The 14,712-nt window shown below is 43.9% G+C and overlaps 2 protein-coding genes across 6 annotated transcripts in view; one reads left to right on the top strand and one right to left on the bottom strand.

The window, feature by feature from the left end:
- The window catches only part of BCAT1 (branched chain amino acid transaminase 1), a 133,397-nt gene that overhangs the window by 32,927 nt on the left and 85,758 nt on the right, over positions 1-14,712 (top strand). For 2 of the 5 annotated variants that reach the window (XM_054526963.1, XM_054526962.1), the window contains exons 1-2: positions 8,732-8,992; positions 9,070-9,141. The exons of 1 other annotated variant lie outside the window; for it this stretch is intronic. In XM_054526963.1, coding sequence (XP_054382938.1) covers positions 8,990-8,992; positions 9,070-9,141 — 75 coding nt within the window. In that variant the 5' untranslated portion in view covers positions 8,732-8,989. Of the gene's footprint in view, positions 1-8,731; positions 8,993-9,069; positions 9,142-14,712 lie in introns of those variants that run through there. 2 more of the 5 variants (XM_002823032.6, XM_009247552.4) reach the window with 1 other exon arrangement.
- Positions 6,933-8,586, bottom strand: LOC100936202 (uncharacterized). The gene is given in 2 exon segments (XM_009247550.2): positions 6,933-8,242; positions 8,245-8,586. Coding segments are annotated over 2 exon segments (726 nt in total). The 5' UTR covers positions 8,366-8,586; the 3' UTR covers positions 6,933-7,637.

Here is a 14,712-nt window from a genome sequence, read left to right as displayed (position 1 = left end):
TTATCCCTATTTTTGGGCATGTTTTATTATTATTAGGTTTTTAAATAAATAATGAAATAAGCGTGTTAGGTTTGCATGCTGCTTTCATTAAATAAATAATGAAATAAGCATGTTAGGTTGCATGCTGCGTGAAAAAAGCTTGTTAGGTTTTTAAATAAATAATGAAATAAGCATGTTAGGTTTGCATGCTTCACTTCACATTTGAAGTGAAATAGGTAACACTGCTATGTAACCAACCACCCTAAACTTTGTGGCCTTAAAACAATTATTCATTTATTTATTTATTTATTTATTTATTTTTGAGACAGAGTCTTGCTACGTCACCCAGGCTGGAGTGCAGCGGCATGATCTCGGCTCACTGCAACCTCCACCTCCTGGGTTCAAGTGATTCTCCTGCCTCAGCTTCCCATAGAGCTGGGATTACAGGCACCTGCCATCAAGCCCAGCTAATTTTTTCTTTATTTTTAGTAGAGACGGGGTTTCACCATGTTGGCCAGGTTTGTCTCGAACTCCTGACCTCAGGTGATATGCCCACTTTGGCCTCCCAAAGTGCTGGGATTACAGGCGTGAGCCACTGCATGCGGCCAACAATAATTTATTTTTATCTCTCATGGTCTCTAGATTGCCTGGGCCCAGCTGGGCAGTCTGAGTCAGCCTTATGGTCTCTCATGTTTTTTTTTTTGAGACGGAGTCTCGCTCTGTTGCCCAGGCTGGAGTGCAGTGGCCCCAGCTCCGCTCCCTGCAAGCTCCGCCTCCCGGGTTCACGCCATTCTCCTGCCTCAGGCTCCCTAGTAGCTGGGACTACAGGCTAATTTTTTGTATTTTTAATAGAGACGAGGTTTCGCCGTGTTAGCCAGGATGGTCTCGATCTCCTGACCTCGTGATCTGCCCGTCTTGGCCTCCCAAAGTGCTGGGATTACAGGCATGAGCCTCCGTGCCCGGCTCTCATGTGTTTTTAATCAGTCATGAGGGGCTGGCATCATCTGAAGGCTTGACTGGGCTGGATGTTTAAGACAGCCACTCACAGGGCTGACAGTGATGCTGAATGTTGGACTGTTGACTAATGAGCCTGCACATAGCTTCTCCATGTGATTTGGGCTATTTATAGCTGGGGTGACTGGGTTCTAGGTGGGGTAGTTCCAAGAGCCTTCCAAGAGGAAGAAAGCAGAAACTGCCTGGCCAGTTAGTGTATATGCTTAGTCTTAGAACAGCGTCACGTCCATATTTCTCCATAGTCCATTAATCAAAGCGGTTAGAGGAAGCAGACAAACAGACAGGAAGGGAAAACACAATGCAACAGAAGGAGAGATTGAAGTGTTGGCAGCTGCAAGCCAAGAAACACCTGGGTTACCAGAAGCTGGAAGAAGAAAGGTAGGATTCTCCCCTACAGGTTCCAAAGGAAGCCTGGGCCTGTCTACACCTCACCTCTGGAACTATGAGACAATCACTTTCTGTGGGTTTAAGCTACCCAGTTTGTGGCACTTTGTTACTACTGTCCTAGGCAAATGATACAGTAACTACATACACAGTACATAGAATTGCTCATTTTACTTCGTTGAATGGGACTTGGCATTGAATAAGCCCAAATGAGAATTCTTTTGTCAAGATTTCTTTGTGGTTCACTTTTCCAGAGACATGACATGGCAGGAGTAGGGGGAGGGTTTGGCAGGTAGGAATTATACTCATCTGTCGTTGTCTTCCCAATACCAACCAGGAAGCATGTAAATAATAGCTGTGCAGTTTGTTTTCTGAACCAAACTGGGCCTTATTTTTTTTTAAACAAACTTTATTAAACAAACAAAAACCCAGAAATACTAGATGTATATTTTTAAGGTTTCTCTCACATAATATCCTAATCATCAGTATACCGTAATCCAAGGGCTACATATAACTGAAAAATAATTGGGTCTTAAAAACATTAAAACATGGTATATAACACTAGCTAACATGTACTGAGCAGTTACTAAGTGCTAAGTACTGCTAAGTCCTTTATAGATATCTTCATGTTGAGTGTCGTCACTGCCCATGACTTACTCTGAGTTTAAATGTGAGACTCAAAAGAGGTTAGTAATTTGCCAAAAGTCATAGGGCTTATAAGTGATAGAACCAGGATACCGAATCTCAACCAAGTGACCTCAATGCCCAAACCTGTGCTCAGACTGTAGCCCCATGTAGCTAGCTATTTACATTTAAACAAATTGTTAATGTTTATTATTTTTTTTAAGACAGGGTCTTGCTCTGTCACCTAGGCTGGAGTGGAGTGGTGTGATCTTGGCTCACTGCAACCTCCACCTCCTGGGCTCAAGTGATCCTCTCATCTCAGCCTCCCAAGTAGCTGGGACCACAGGTGTATGGCACCACGCCCAACTAATTTGTTGTGTTCTTGGTAGAGGTGGGTTTCACCATGTTGCCCAGGCTGGTCTTGAACTCCTGAGCTGAAGTGACCTGCCCACTCGCCTCACCCTCCTAAAGTGGGGGGATTACAGGTGTGAGCCACCATGCCCAGCCCAGCTATTTACATTTAAATGTAAATTAAAATGAAACAAGATTAAAAATTCAGTTCCTCAATCACACTAACCACATTTGAAGTGCTCAGTAGCTATGTGTGGCTTAGTAGCTACCTGGCAGATATAGAACATTTCCATCAGCACAGAAAGTTCTACTGGAAAGCATTGATCCAATCTCTTTGAACAGTCACAATGCATATAAAGTCCTTCTTATGGCTGTACAAGGGAAGACAACGAGTAGAGGAAGGCAGAAAATAGAAAAAAAGGAAGGAGAAAGCTTTAGGGTGAGGGAGAGCAGTTCTATGAAAGAAAGAAGCTCATATCTTGGAGTGGAGTGGACCCTGAGAACATGTCAGTCTATTATATTCTAAACTTTGGGAGTTAAAATTCCAAAGTATATTAAGTACATACTTTCTAAAATATTAGAGAGCTGCAGTTCAACAGATTTTTAACTCTCCACAGCATGTCTGGCATTGGGTGAGGCGGGATGGCTAGGTGAATAATATAGGTATTGTCATGCGCGTCCGTGTGAAGAGACCACCAAACAGGCTTTGTGTGAGCAATAAAGCTTTTTAATCACCTGGGTGCAGGTGGGCTGAGTCTGAAAAGAGAGTCAGCAAAGGGTGGTGGGATTATAATTAGTTCTTAGAGATTTGGGATAGGCGGTGGAGTAGGAGCAATTTTTTGTGGGCAGGGGATGGATCTTACAAATTACATTCTCAAGGACGGGGAGAATATTACAAAGTACCTTCTTAAGGGCGGGGGAGGATATTACAAAGCACCTTCTTAAGGGCGGGGAGAATATTACAAAGTACCTTCTTAAGGGCGGGGGAGGATATTACAAAGTACCTTCTCAAGGGTGGGCAGGGTGTATCTACAAAGTGCATTCACAAGGGTGAGGAAATATCACAAAGTACATTATCACAAGGGCAGGGAGGGTGTATTGTCACAAAGTCAATTGATAGGTTAGGGTGGGGCAGGAACAAATGACAATGGTGGAATGTCATCAGTTAAGGCAGGAACCGGCTTTTGTTGATCTTCAGTTGCTTCAGGCCATCTGGATGTATATGTGAAGGTCACAGGGGATATGATAGATTAGCTTGGGCTCAGACGCCTGACAGACATGAATTTCCCATCACAAAATTAGAAGAGCATTAATCAAATGATTAGAATAAAATACTACCATTATCTTGAAATGGCAAGCATTGTATGTAAATAAACAGCAGAGGGACCCACTGTAGCCTAGACATGTTTCAGAGATGTTCCTGCCAAAGACATGGCACAGGGACTGAACAAGGAGGGATGACAGTGCCTGGCAAAGGCAGGCAATGTTACAGGTATTTGGGCACCTGTGAGAAGGCCTGATGTCCCAAAGGACTGAAATAAATTAAATGTATTGGGGGAGAGAGAGAGAAAGAGCATAGCAAAAGGTGAGCTGGGGAGTCAGAGGCAGAAGGCAGAATCTGGGATGGGCTGGGAACTTGCCAATTATTTTGTCAAATGGGTGATGTGAAGCCTTGAAGGTTTTTTGACCAAGAGGAGATGTCTTCAGATTTGCATTTTGAGGCATTTCACTGGTTGTCATGCTAAGAATGGCTTAAAGAGAAGCAAGGCTGGAGTCAGAGGAGCTACTTGGAAGCTGTTTGGTACTAGGATGCGGATAATGTGGTTGGAGAAATGGCAACTGTCAGGGTATTTGGAGCAAGAATGGATAGACATTGGTGATCATCACTTGGATGCATTTGAGGGACAACCGCTATGTTTCTACTAAAGCAACTACATAGAGCAGGAGTAAGCAACTTACAGCCCACAGACCACATTTGTTCTGTCCCGTTGTTCAAATACAGTTTAATGGAAACAGAGCTATGCCCATTCTTTCACCTATTCTCCATGGCTGACATCAGGCATGGTTCTAAGTAATATACATAGGTTTCATATATTAATGCTCATCTATCCCAGTTGACAAACATGAAGTGTTGCTATTGTCTCATTTTCCAGAGGAGAAAACTGACATACAGAGATTCTCTTTCACACCCATAGCTTCAGTTACTACCTCTATACCAATGATTCAATAATACCTCTAATCCAGACCTCTTCTCTGAGCTTCAGACAGGTAGATCTCTCACAGCCAGTCTTGGAGACACTTCAGAACTCATAGGTCCCAAACCAGACTCCTCCTCATCCCCTCAAACCACATTCTCTTTCAACATTCCTTTTTTCTTAGGGAATATCACCAAATAGATGAGCAAGTCAGATCCAAGGAGGCCTCCTTGGTACTTCTCTCATCCTTGTGCCACCTTATATCATCTATTTTTCTTTTTCTTTTTTTTTGAGATGGTGTCCCACTGTGTCACCCAGGCGAGTGCAGTGGTGTGATCCTGGCCCACTGCAGCCTCAACCTCACCAAGTTCAGGTAATCCTCTCACCTTAATCCCATGAGTAGCTGGGACTACAGGCACACGCCACCATGCCCGGCTAATTTTTGTATTTTTACCAGAGACAGGGTTTTGCCATGTTGCCCAGGCTGCCACCTTATCTCCATTCTTGCTGAAATCTGGCTGTTCCTCTCCACTTCTATTACCAACCACCAGCCAAGTCCAACTTATTAAAGGGATCATCTCGTATGTGGGTTCTGTAATAGCTTCTTCAAAATCCATTCCTCTCCACCCAGACCCTCTTCCAATCTCCAAACTGCAGCCAATACCTTCAATTCTGTCACCACTCCTGCATACTCCACCTAATCCTTAACCTTTCAGTGGTTTCTCTTGCCCCTAGGTTAAGCTAAATTGAAAACTGCTAAAGCTACAGCTTCTTAACATAACTAGTAAGTACAGTGACTACTATGTCTGGTTTACTTCAGCTGTTGCTGACTAATAGCACTTCTTGAATGAAGAAATTATATTACCCTACTGTAGGGAAAAATTTGTACTTCAATGGAAAACTGAATTGTTTAGAGCAAACCTTTAAGGTTATCTGATTCTGATTCCATGGGCCCTTTCATTGGGTCTTACATTGTTTCATTGTTTTTGAGTTATTTTACAGATGACTGATAGAAATGCAAAATAATTATTGCATGTAGTCAGGCAAGTAAATTCTGAAGGTCAGGGTTCAATTAACTTCTCTCCCCTACTGTGGAAGAAGCCAATTTCATTTGCATATTCATTTCAATATATCTGACCTATAAACATGACTGTTCTTTGAACCGGTTTTTATATCTGCATGGTAACTTCATTAAATGATTTAAATAAACTCTATAATTTAGTTTATTTTATACCTGTATGACAGTCAGGCTTTTACCTTATTTTTGCTTTTTAAAATAATTCTTTAGCTCTCCCTAAGGCACTACTTGGCTGGCCCTTTGGCTACTCACTAGCCCAAGCTCCATCCTCTTCTGTCTACCGCAGCCCCAGGCTCTCTTTTGGCCCTTTGTTCCAGCCCTCCTCAGAGAAGTTCTTTTGTCCTGGAACTCACTTTCATACCAGGTGCTCTTCATCCCTTCTTCCTTTAGTAAATTTCTTTAATGTTTCAGATTTCTGCTCAAGGATCACTTGCTGAAAGCCTTTCCAGGCCTTTCTGAGTCAATACAATCCATTATTAGAGGCTCTTAGAGCACAGGCAGCACTTGTTATAATTTTACATCTATCTGTGGGATTCCTTAACAATTTTTAACACAATTAACACTTTCCTCTCTGGCTGGGAGCAATTCATGATAACAGGATGATAGTATGCTCTCAACCCTCCCTTAGCAACTAGCCCAGTGCTTCGAACATGGTGGATAGGTACACCGTTTTTATTTTAGACAGATTTTTGAGTAGCAAGTACCTACTGCTCAGGAGACAGGTGGACTGAAAAAATATATTTGGGAGTCATCAGCACATAGATGCAGCCATGAAAATGCACAAGAAGCAAAACCATTGGCAGGAACAAAATGAAGGCTATTAGAGACCTTATTTAGGTGGAATAATTGGACAGAAGCCCTTGATGGGGAGGAAATAGAAGCAATTAATACAGATGGAGGCCAGGCGTCGTGGCTCACGCCTGCAATTCTAGCACTTTGGGAGGCTGAGATGGGTGGGTGGCTTGAGTCCAGGAGTTTGAGACCAGCCTGGGCAACATAGCAAAACCCGGTCTCTACAAAAAATACAAAAATTAGCCCGGCGTGGTGGCGCGCGCCTGTAGTCCCAGCTACTCGGGAGGCTGAGGTGGAAGAATTGTTTGAACCGGGGAGGCGGATGTTGCAATTAGTCGAGATCGCTCCTCTGCACTCCAGCCTAGGCGACAGAGCGAGACTCCATCTCAAAACAACAACAGGGACAAAACTTATTTTATAAGCGACCCTGGACTTCCAGGGACACTCACCACTCTATGGTGGCACGTGACCTGCCTGGACTCTGTGGTCTTTGGAGCTTGGGACCCCACCCCAGCGTAAGAGGCCTTTCTGTGCCTTGTATAAAGGAGAGGAAAAATGTAGGTTTTCTGAGTTGATAAGATTAGAGCTACAGTATATTATCAGTAGTGTTGTATGAAACCATTTCAAAAACCAGACCGGATTTAACCGCTTTCACCCAGAATAAACTGCCCTCCCCCTCTTTCCAAGATCAAGTCAGCCCCAGTTACCACTTCCTATTAATTTAAAAACCAGGAAGGCTCATAATTTAGGCTGACGTTGCCCCAGGAGAACACTGCATGTAAGACAATAGCTATTCCAATCTTCCTTTCCCTTTCTAAACCGAGTAGTATTTCTAACATCACTTTTCCAGTCCTCTTTCTAAATATTGCGATCACGAGCCTACATCTGATCATATGAAAACAGTATGATTGGAGCTCTTGATGGTCTGCTTTGCCTGGTAGCCCCATAACACCCCGAGTTACAAATTCGGTTTGGGTAGGTGGCGCAGGGATATCTAAAAGCTGGATTCACGTTCTCCCCCTTCAGTTTGCACATAGGGGTCAGTGGCATTCAAGAGCAGACGCACAAATGTCAATCCCCGCCCGCAAACTCTCGAGGGCAGAAACTGCTTTTTGTCAGTTGGATGTGGAGTCGGTGGAAAAGCTGCCCTAATGTAGTTTCTCCGAGGTTTCCTTAGCCTTGACCGAGGGGCGCTTCCCTGCCATTCACCTAGAGGTTGTTTAATAAACAAGGATGCTCGCGAAGTATCTGCGCTTGGAAAGGCGCTCGTTCGTGGCGCGCATTCTCGGGCCACCGCAAGCGACCCCGGTTACAGGAACAACCGCTTTGGTTTTAGCGACTGCAGACATACTGGGACGAGACGGTTGGAGGCACCTTCCCAAGGGATGCTGGAGGGGTTGCGTCGTACCCTACGCCTGGCCCTGGCGCGCGGCCCCGGGTCGTGGTACCCAGCGCCCTATGGGCCGTGCGCTGGGGCTTGGCCACACCGCCTGCTTTCGCTTCCAGCCGCGCGCTCCGTGCCACCGCCGCTCTCTGCAGCCCCGCGTCCCCGCAGCCTCCCCATGGCCAGCCCGCTTCGCTCCGCTGCGGCGCTTGCCCGCCAGGTACCTCGAACCCAGGCGTTTGCGGAAGGGGGGAGGATTGGAACTCGGGTCTCGGTAGCTCGCGGGCCTGGCCGGGCGCCTTGTCGCCGTTTCCTGCACCATCCTCCTTCGCCTTGCCCTCCATTCCGCCTCCAGCGAGGCGTCTTCTCTTCCCCCTATCCCTGCCCGAAATCTGGAGTCCCAGCCTGCAATCTCCGCCTCTTCGAGGTTCCCGCTGCCCTCATGGGTGACCCGCTCCGGAGCGCGGCGAGGACCGCCACGGGGGACGTGAGGGTAGCCATGGACTCGCTCTGAGGGAGGAGGCGGGAGCTGAATCTCTGGGCTGCCAGAACCCACAGCCACATCCTACGTGCCTTTGCCACTCCAAAATATTTTGACCGCAGCCTTCTGCCTCCTTGGATCTCTTTCTTCCCCACCCCCACCCCCGTAGTTATTTAGCAGATTAGGCATTAAAACAAATGTCTGCAGGTTTTCCCAATTAGTCCCGCTTCCCTGTGTCTTTATTTTTTAAACTGCCCCCTAATACCATGAGGTTTAAGGTGTGGGGTGGATGCTGCAGCATCGGAGGACCCTGCTGGTGGAGGAAATGGTTCACGCCCGTCCGCGTTCCCTTTGCAGGCTTGCTATTGTGCGTCTGTGATTGACAAGACCACGAGGCTGAGCGCGCCCTGGAGATTTTTCTATAAATGGCTTAACACCCCAGTCTAGACTATTTGCTCGGATATAAGGGAGACAATTGTTTTTTTGTTCTTTGCCGGCGAACCCTGGCTCTGTAGGGCTGACCTGGAATTTAACCAGTCTTGCCTGAGCCGGCGGAGGAGGACAAAAACCGCCGCGACCCCGGCAGGGTGGGAAGTGCAGGGCAGCGCTCCCAAGACGCCCTTGTTGGAGGTTCGGGCCTGGGTGCTTGGTTGTCTGAACCTCCTTTTTTGTGTTTGCCTGGGTCCTGGAGAGGAGCGCACGGTATCATGGTGAGTGTCATGTAGGTTACCCCGGGTCCCGCTTACCCACCTGCATTTACTTAATGGTGGTTTAATTCTTCTTTAAGGAGTGCAGTAACGGATGCTCCGCAGAATGTACCGGAGAAGGAGGATCAAAAGAGGTGGTGGGGACTTTCAAGGTAAGTTGCTTGCCAGGGGCTAAGTGTCTAAAGCAACATTCAACTGAATAAATCCATTTCTTGTTGAGATTCGGCGAAATTTTCACTGTGTGGGTTACCCAGTGTCTAAAGCAACATTCAACTGAATAAATCCATTTCTTGTTGAGAATCGGGGAAATTTTCACTGTGTGGGTTACCCAGTTCCTAGGTTGTGTTGCCAGACATTTAAAATTCCACTCTTAGAGGAAAAAAAGCCATTTAGAGAGTGACAGTACATTCATCACAACAAAAATTATCTAGCAGCTAATTGCTGATTTTATTTTGAGTCATATATTTTTCTTGAAAAATAGTCAAATCGTAAATATTAACCTAGTTGTTTATCTGATTCCATAATAAGTACAAACCTTCACTCTACTTGTAGAAAAAGTTAAACTGTGATTTTTCTCTTTCAGTAGCACATAACACTCTACAGTGAAAGTGTTGCATTTTCTTCTTTTCTATCTGAATTGTGGGGTTTATATAGTAAATAGCTCATACTTCAAATAGTGAGAAACAAAGCACGTTGAAAATTGTGCAAATACAAATGTAAGATGTAATATTATTTTTTCTATAAGTCATTATCTCCTACCCTCCCTCCTTGTGGAGTTTAGCTTCTTCTTTTTATGCGTAGTGCTGCTCTTCTGCCTGTTTGAGTCACTGTCAATTGTCATCCATAGCACAGAGTGTCCTAATGATCTCACATCCTGGCGGTTCAGAGAGGGAAGGAAACTTGACTCATCAGTTTCTCACACATTCAGCTCTCTCACAGTGTGCTAGAGACTGTGCCATGCATTGGACATCCAAAGGTGAATTCAAGATTAGGTCTCTACTTGCAAGGAATTTTTACTTTATTTTTCTTTTTTCTTCTCTTGCTGTCATCTTAGCAAGGATTTTTTAAAAAGCAAAATTAGAGTATTGCAATTTCTTTTCTGTTTTTTGAGACAGGGTCTCGCTCTGTCACCCAGGCTGGAGTGCAGTGGCACGATCTCGGCTCACTGCAATCTCTGCCTCCCAGGTTCAAGTGATTCTCCTGCCTCAGCCTCCTGAGTAGCTGAGATTACAGGCGTGTGCCATCACGCCCAGCTAATTTTGTATTTTTAGTAGAGATGGGGTTTCACCATGTTAGCCAGGCTGGTCTCGAACTCCTGGCCTCATGCAATCCACCTGCCTCAGCCCCCCAAAGTGCTGGGATTACAGGTGTGAACCACAAAGCCCAGCCTGAAGAATTCTTTGCAAAGAAAAATATCAACTCAAATTTAAATAATCTTTTTCCTTCTTTGTCTTTTTTGAGACAGAGTCTTGTTCTGTTGCCCAGACTGGAGTGCAGTGGCACCATCAATTAGGGATCACTTTCGGCCTTGATCTCTCAGACTCAAGTGATCCTCTTAGCCTCTCAAGTACCTGAGGCTATAGGCTTGCATGCCACCAGGCCCAACTAATTTTGTCATTTTTTTGTAGAGATGGGATCTCCCTGTGTTGCCCAGACTGGTCTCCAACTCCTGGGCTTATGCAGCCCTCCCGCCTCGGACTCCCAAAATGCTGGGTCACAGGCAAAAGCCACCATGCCTGGCCATAAATAATCTTTTTATTTGTTAATTTAGATTTCTGTATACTAGGTTTTAGTTAGGGGAATTGCCTGTTGACACTCATGTATTTACACATCATGTTATGGTGGATGTATTCACAGCACATATGTAATAAGGCATGTGTAAAAATGATACTGATAATTTAGGGAAGAAAAATGGTAGATTTTATAGACCATCTTGGTTTTTGATACACTTTTCTCTTTTTTTTTAATTTGTACATAATATGTGTACATATTTATGGGTTGCATGTGATATTTTGTTATATGCATAGACTGTAATGATCAACTCAGGGTCTTTGTGTCCATCACCTTGAGTATTTAGCATTTCTATGTGTTGGGAACATTTCAAATTCTCTCTTCCAGCTATTTAAAAATATGTAAGTCCAGGCGCGGTGGCACACACCTGTAATCCCAGCACTTTGGGAGGCCAAGGTGGGTGGATCACTTGACGTCAGGAGTTTGAGACCAGCCTGACTAACATGGTGAAACCCCATCTCTACTAAAAATGCAAAATTAGCCAGGTGTGGTGGTGCGCATCTGTCATCCCAGCTACTCAGGAGGCTGAGGCAGGAGAATTGCTTGATCCTGGGAGGCAGAGGTTGCAGTGAGCCAAGATCGCGCCACTGCCTCCAGCCTGGGTGACAGAGTGAGACTCTGTCTCAAAAAACAAAACAAAAACAAAAACAAACAAACAAACAAACAAACATATATATAGCCTACATTGTTGTTAACTATAGTCACCCTACTCTGCTATGAACAGTAGAATTTATTGCTTCTATGTAACTGTATGTTTGTACTCATTAACCAACCTCTCTTCCTCCACCTACACCCTCGCCACCCCCTGCCATCTTCTGATATCTGTCATTCCATTAATACTCTTCCTCCATGAGATCAGCTTTTTTTTAGCTCTCACATATGAGTGAGAACGTGCAATATTTGTTTTTCTGGGTTTTTGTTTTTTTCTGTGTTTGGCTTATTTCACTTACCATAATGACTTCCAGTTCCATCCATGTTGCTACAAATCACACGATTTTACTCTTTTTTAATGGCTGAATAGTATTCCATTGTGTATACGCACCACATTTTATTTGTTCATTGATGGACACTTAGGTTGATTCCACGTTTTGACTATTGTGAATAGTGCTGTAGTAAACATGGGAGTGCAGATATCCCTTTGATATACTGATTTCCTTTCCTTTGGAAAATACCCAGTAGTAGGATTGTTGGTTCATATGGTCATTCTACTTTTAGTTTTTTTTGGAAAACTTCATACCATTTTCCACAGTAGATATACTAATTTACATTCTTACCGACAGTGTATAAGAGTTCTCTTTTCTCTGCATCCTCATCAGCATCTGTTTTTTTTTTTGTCTTTCTAATAATAGCCATTCTAACTGTGGTTGCTTTTGACATATTTTTCTGTCTTTTTGTTAACCTACATCATTTATAACATTTCATATTGCCTTTTGGGTCTCTTTTGGGTGGCTTTCACATTGCATCTCCCCTCCCCAATTATGATGCAGTCATATTACAATGAGGATGCAGTTTTGCAGCAGGGCCTAGCAATGAGATACGTTGTTACACATCCTGGCGAATCTTTCTGTGGACTCTAGGATCCTCTTTGAAAGAGGTCAGCCATCTATTTCTTCCAGTTCCTCCAGCTTCACATATCTCCACAGAATGCAACACTGCAAATCTGCAGTTCTCTTCATGATCCTCTTTATTAGATTTTAAAAGAGTATCTCTAAAAGATGAGCATAGTGTCTAAGGCTTTCCAAATGGAGTAAGAATAATGCACAAGAACCTAGAATAAAGTTATTGAATGTCTGATACAGTTGTAATACAGACTTGATTTTTGAAAAATGTGGCCAACGAAGAGAAGAGCAAATGTGCTATATGATGGTGAGCAAAAGGTGTTGACAGGCCTGGCATGGTGACTCACCCCTGTAATCCCAGCAGTTTGGGAGGCTGAGGTGGGTGGAGCATTTGAGGTCAGGAGTTTGAGACTAGCCTGGCCAACATGGTGAAACCCTGTCTCTATTAAAAATACAAAAATTAGCCAGGTGTGATGACACACGCCTGTAATCCCAGCTACTTGGGAGGCTGAGGCATGAGAATTGCTTGAACTGGGGAGGCGGAGGTTGCAGTGAGCCAAGATTGTGCCGCTGCACTCCAGCCTGGGCAACAGAGCCAAAAAAAAAAAAAAAAAGGTGTTGACTGAACCCTGGCTGAAAGAGTTTTCAGGTGCTTTCAACAAATTTACACTTCCCTGCCCTGAGCCTCCCTATTTCAGAACAAATGATTTCCCAACTGCAAACTTTGAATTAGGAAGTTGTTTTTAATATGCCCTGTTTTTGTCAATATTTCTTGCCATTTCACAATCAGTTATTGTGGCATTCCAAATTCTTCCACAAACATATGGTGTGAAACATCCTGACTTTGATGTCATCAGGGAATGTGGAGCATTGGAAAGAGACAGACTAATTATGCAGAAGAAAGTATCATTTGACAAAATATTATTTTTATTTATCTTTGGAAAAGAAATCTAGAAAAAGAAAATACTTTTTAAGGAACACTGATAAAAACTGTTTATAAAATTTGTTTCCTTTAGGAAAGGAATCGTGGCCCAGTGCGGTGGTTCACGCCTGTAATCCCAGCACTATGGGAGGCCGAGGCAGGCGGATCACGAGGTCAGGAGATCGAGACCATCCTGGCCAACATAGTGAAACCCCATCTCTACTAAAAAAATACAAAAATTAGCTGGGTGTGGTGGCGCATGCCTGTAATCCCAGCTACTTGGGAGGCAGAGTCAGGAGAATCCCTTGAACCAGGGAGTTGGAGGTTGCAGTGAGCCGAGATCGTGCCACGGCACTCTAGCCTGGAGATAGGACGAGACTCTGTCTCAAAAAAAAAAAAAAAAAGGAAAGGAATCATTCCCTTAAAACTACATTTTTCATATCTGCCCCAAACGAGTCACACGTCTTCAGCTAATATTGCTTGTTTACGTTTGAACTTTACTCAACTCTATCACCTAGTAATTTAGTATTCTTAGGTAATTTCTCTTTGAGCTCAGGTTAAAAGTTGTTATTTTTAGTTTTCAGAGTTGCAGAATTTTTTTTTTTCAAATAGAGGAACGTTCATGATGAGATTCTGAAGCCACCTAATTGTATATTACTTTAAAAAACTGGGTATAGGCTGGGCGCGATAGCTCACACCTGTAATCCCAGCACTTTCAGAGGCCGAGGTGAGTGGGTCACGTGAGGTCAGGAGTTCAAGACCAGCCTGGTCAACATGGTGAAACCCCGTCTCTCCCAAAAATACAAAAATTAGCCGGCTGTTGTGGCACATGCCTGTAGTCCCAGCTACTCGGGAGGCTGAAGCAGGAGAATCACTTGAACCTGGGAGGCGGAGGTTGCGGTGAGCCCAGATCACTTCACTGCCCTTCAGCCTGGGTGACAGAGTGAGACTCAAAACAAAACAAAACAAAACTGGATATAGGGCAGTGCTTAGGTACAAATCAGAAAGTTAGAGGTTGCTACTCATATCATTAAGAAATAATGTGTCTTACGAAAGAATGTAGCAGTTTACTGAAATAGAAGTCATACCTGGAAATGTAACAATTTATCTTTAATTGTTGGAAATTTAACTGATATTGTGAAGTTCTAATTATAAGAACACTTATTTGAGGTTAAAAATTATCTTATTTTATCCCTGCTTTGCCACTAATTTGATCTCTCTGCAATAGTCGGTTATTGTGGGTCCTATGGCTATTTTAAGGAGAGGTCTCAGAAAACTAAAAATTATATATACTGGACCATAATCATTCTTGTCACCCACTCTCATCTTTCTGTTTTTGTTTTGTGTTTTACTACCTGCCCCCCTTTTACTAAGTAGTCTTAGTAAAAGAAAATTTGCATTGTTTGTCCTACTGTATTGATATGGCTCCAAATGTTTCTTAGCCCAGGGTC

This window comes from Pongo abelii, chromosome 10 (genome assembly GCF_028885655.2).
Source record: "Pongo abelii isolate AG06213 chromosome 10, NHGRI_mPonAbe1-v2.0_pri, whole genome shotgun sequence".
NCBI classification, from domain to species: Eukaryota; Metazoa; Chordata; class Mammalia; order Primates; family Hominidae; genus Pongo; species Pongo abelii.
The sequence above is the reverse complement of the archived record's forward strand: the minus strand, read 5'-3'. Positions and strand labels throughout refer to the sequence as shown.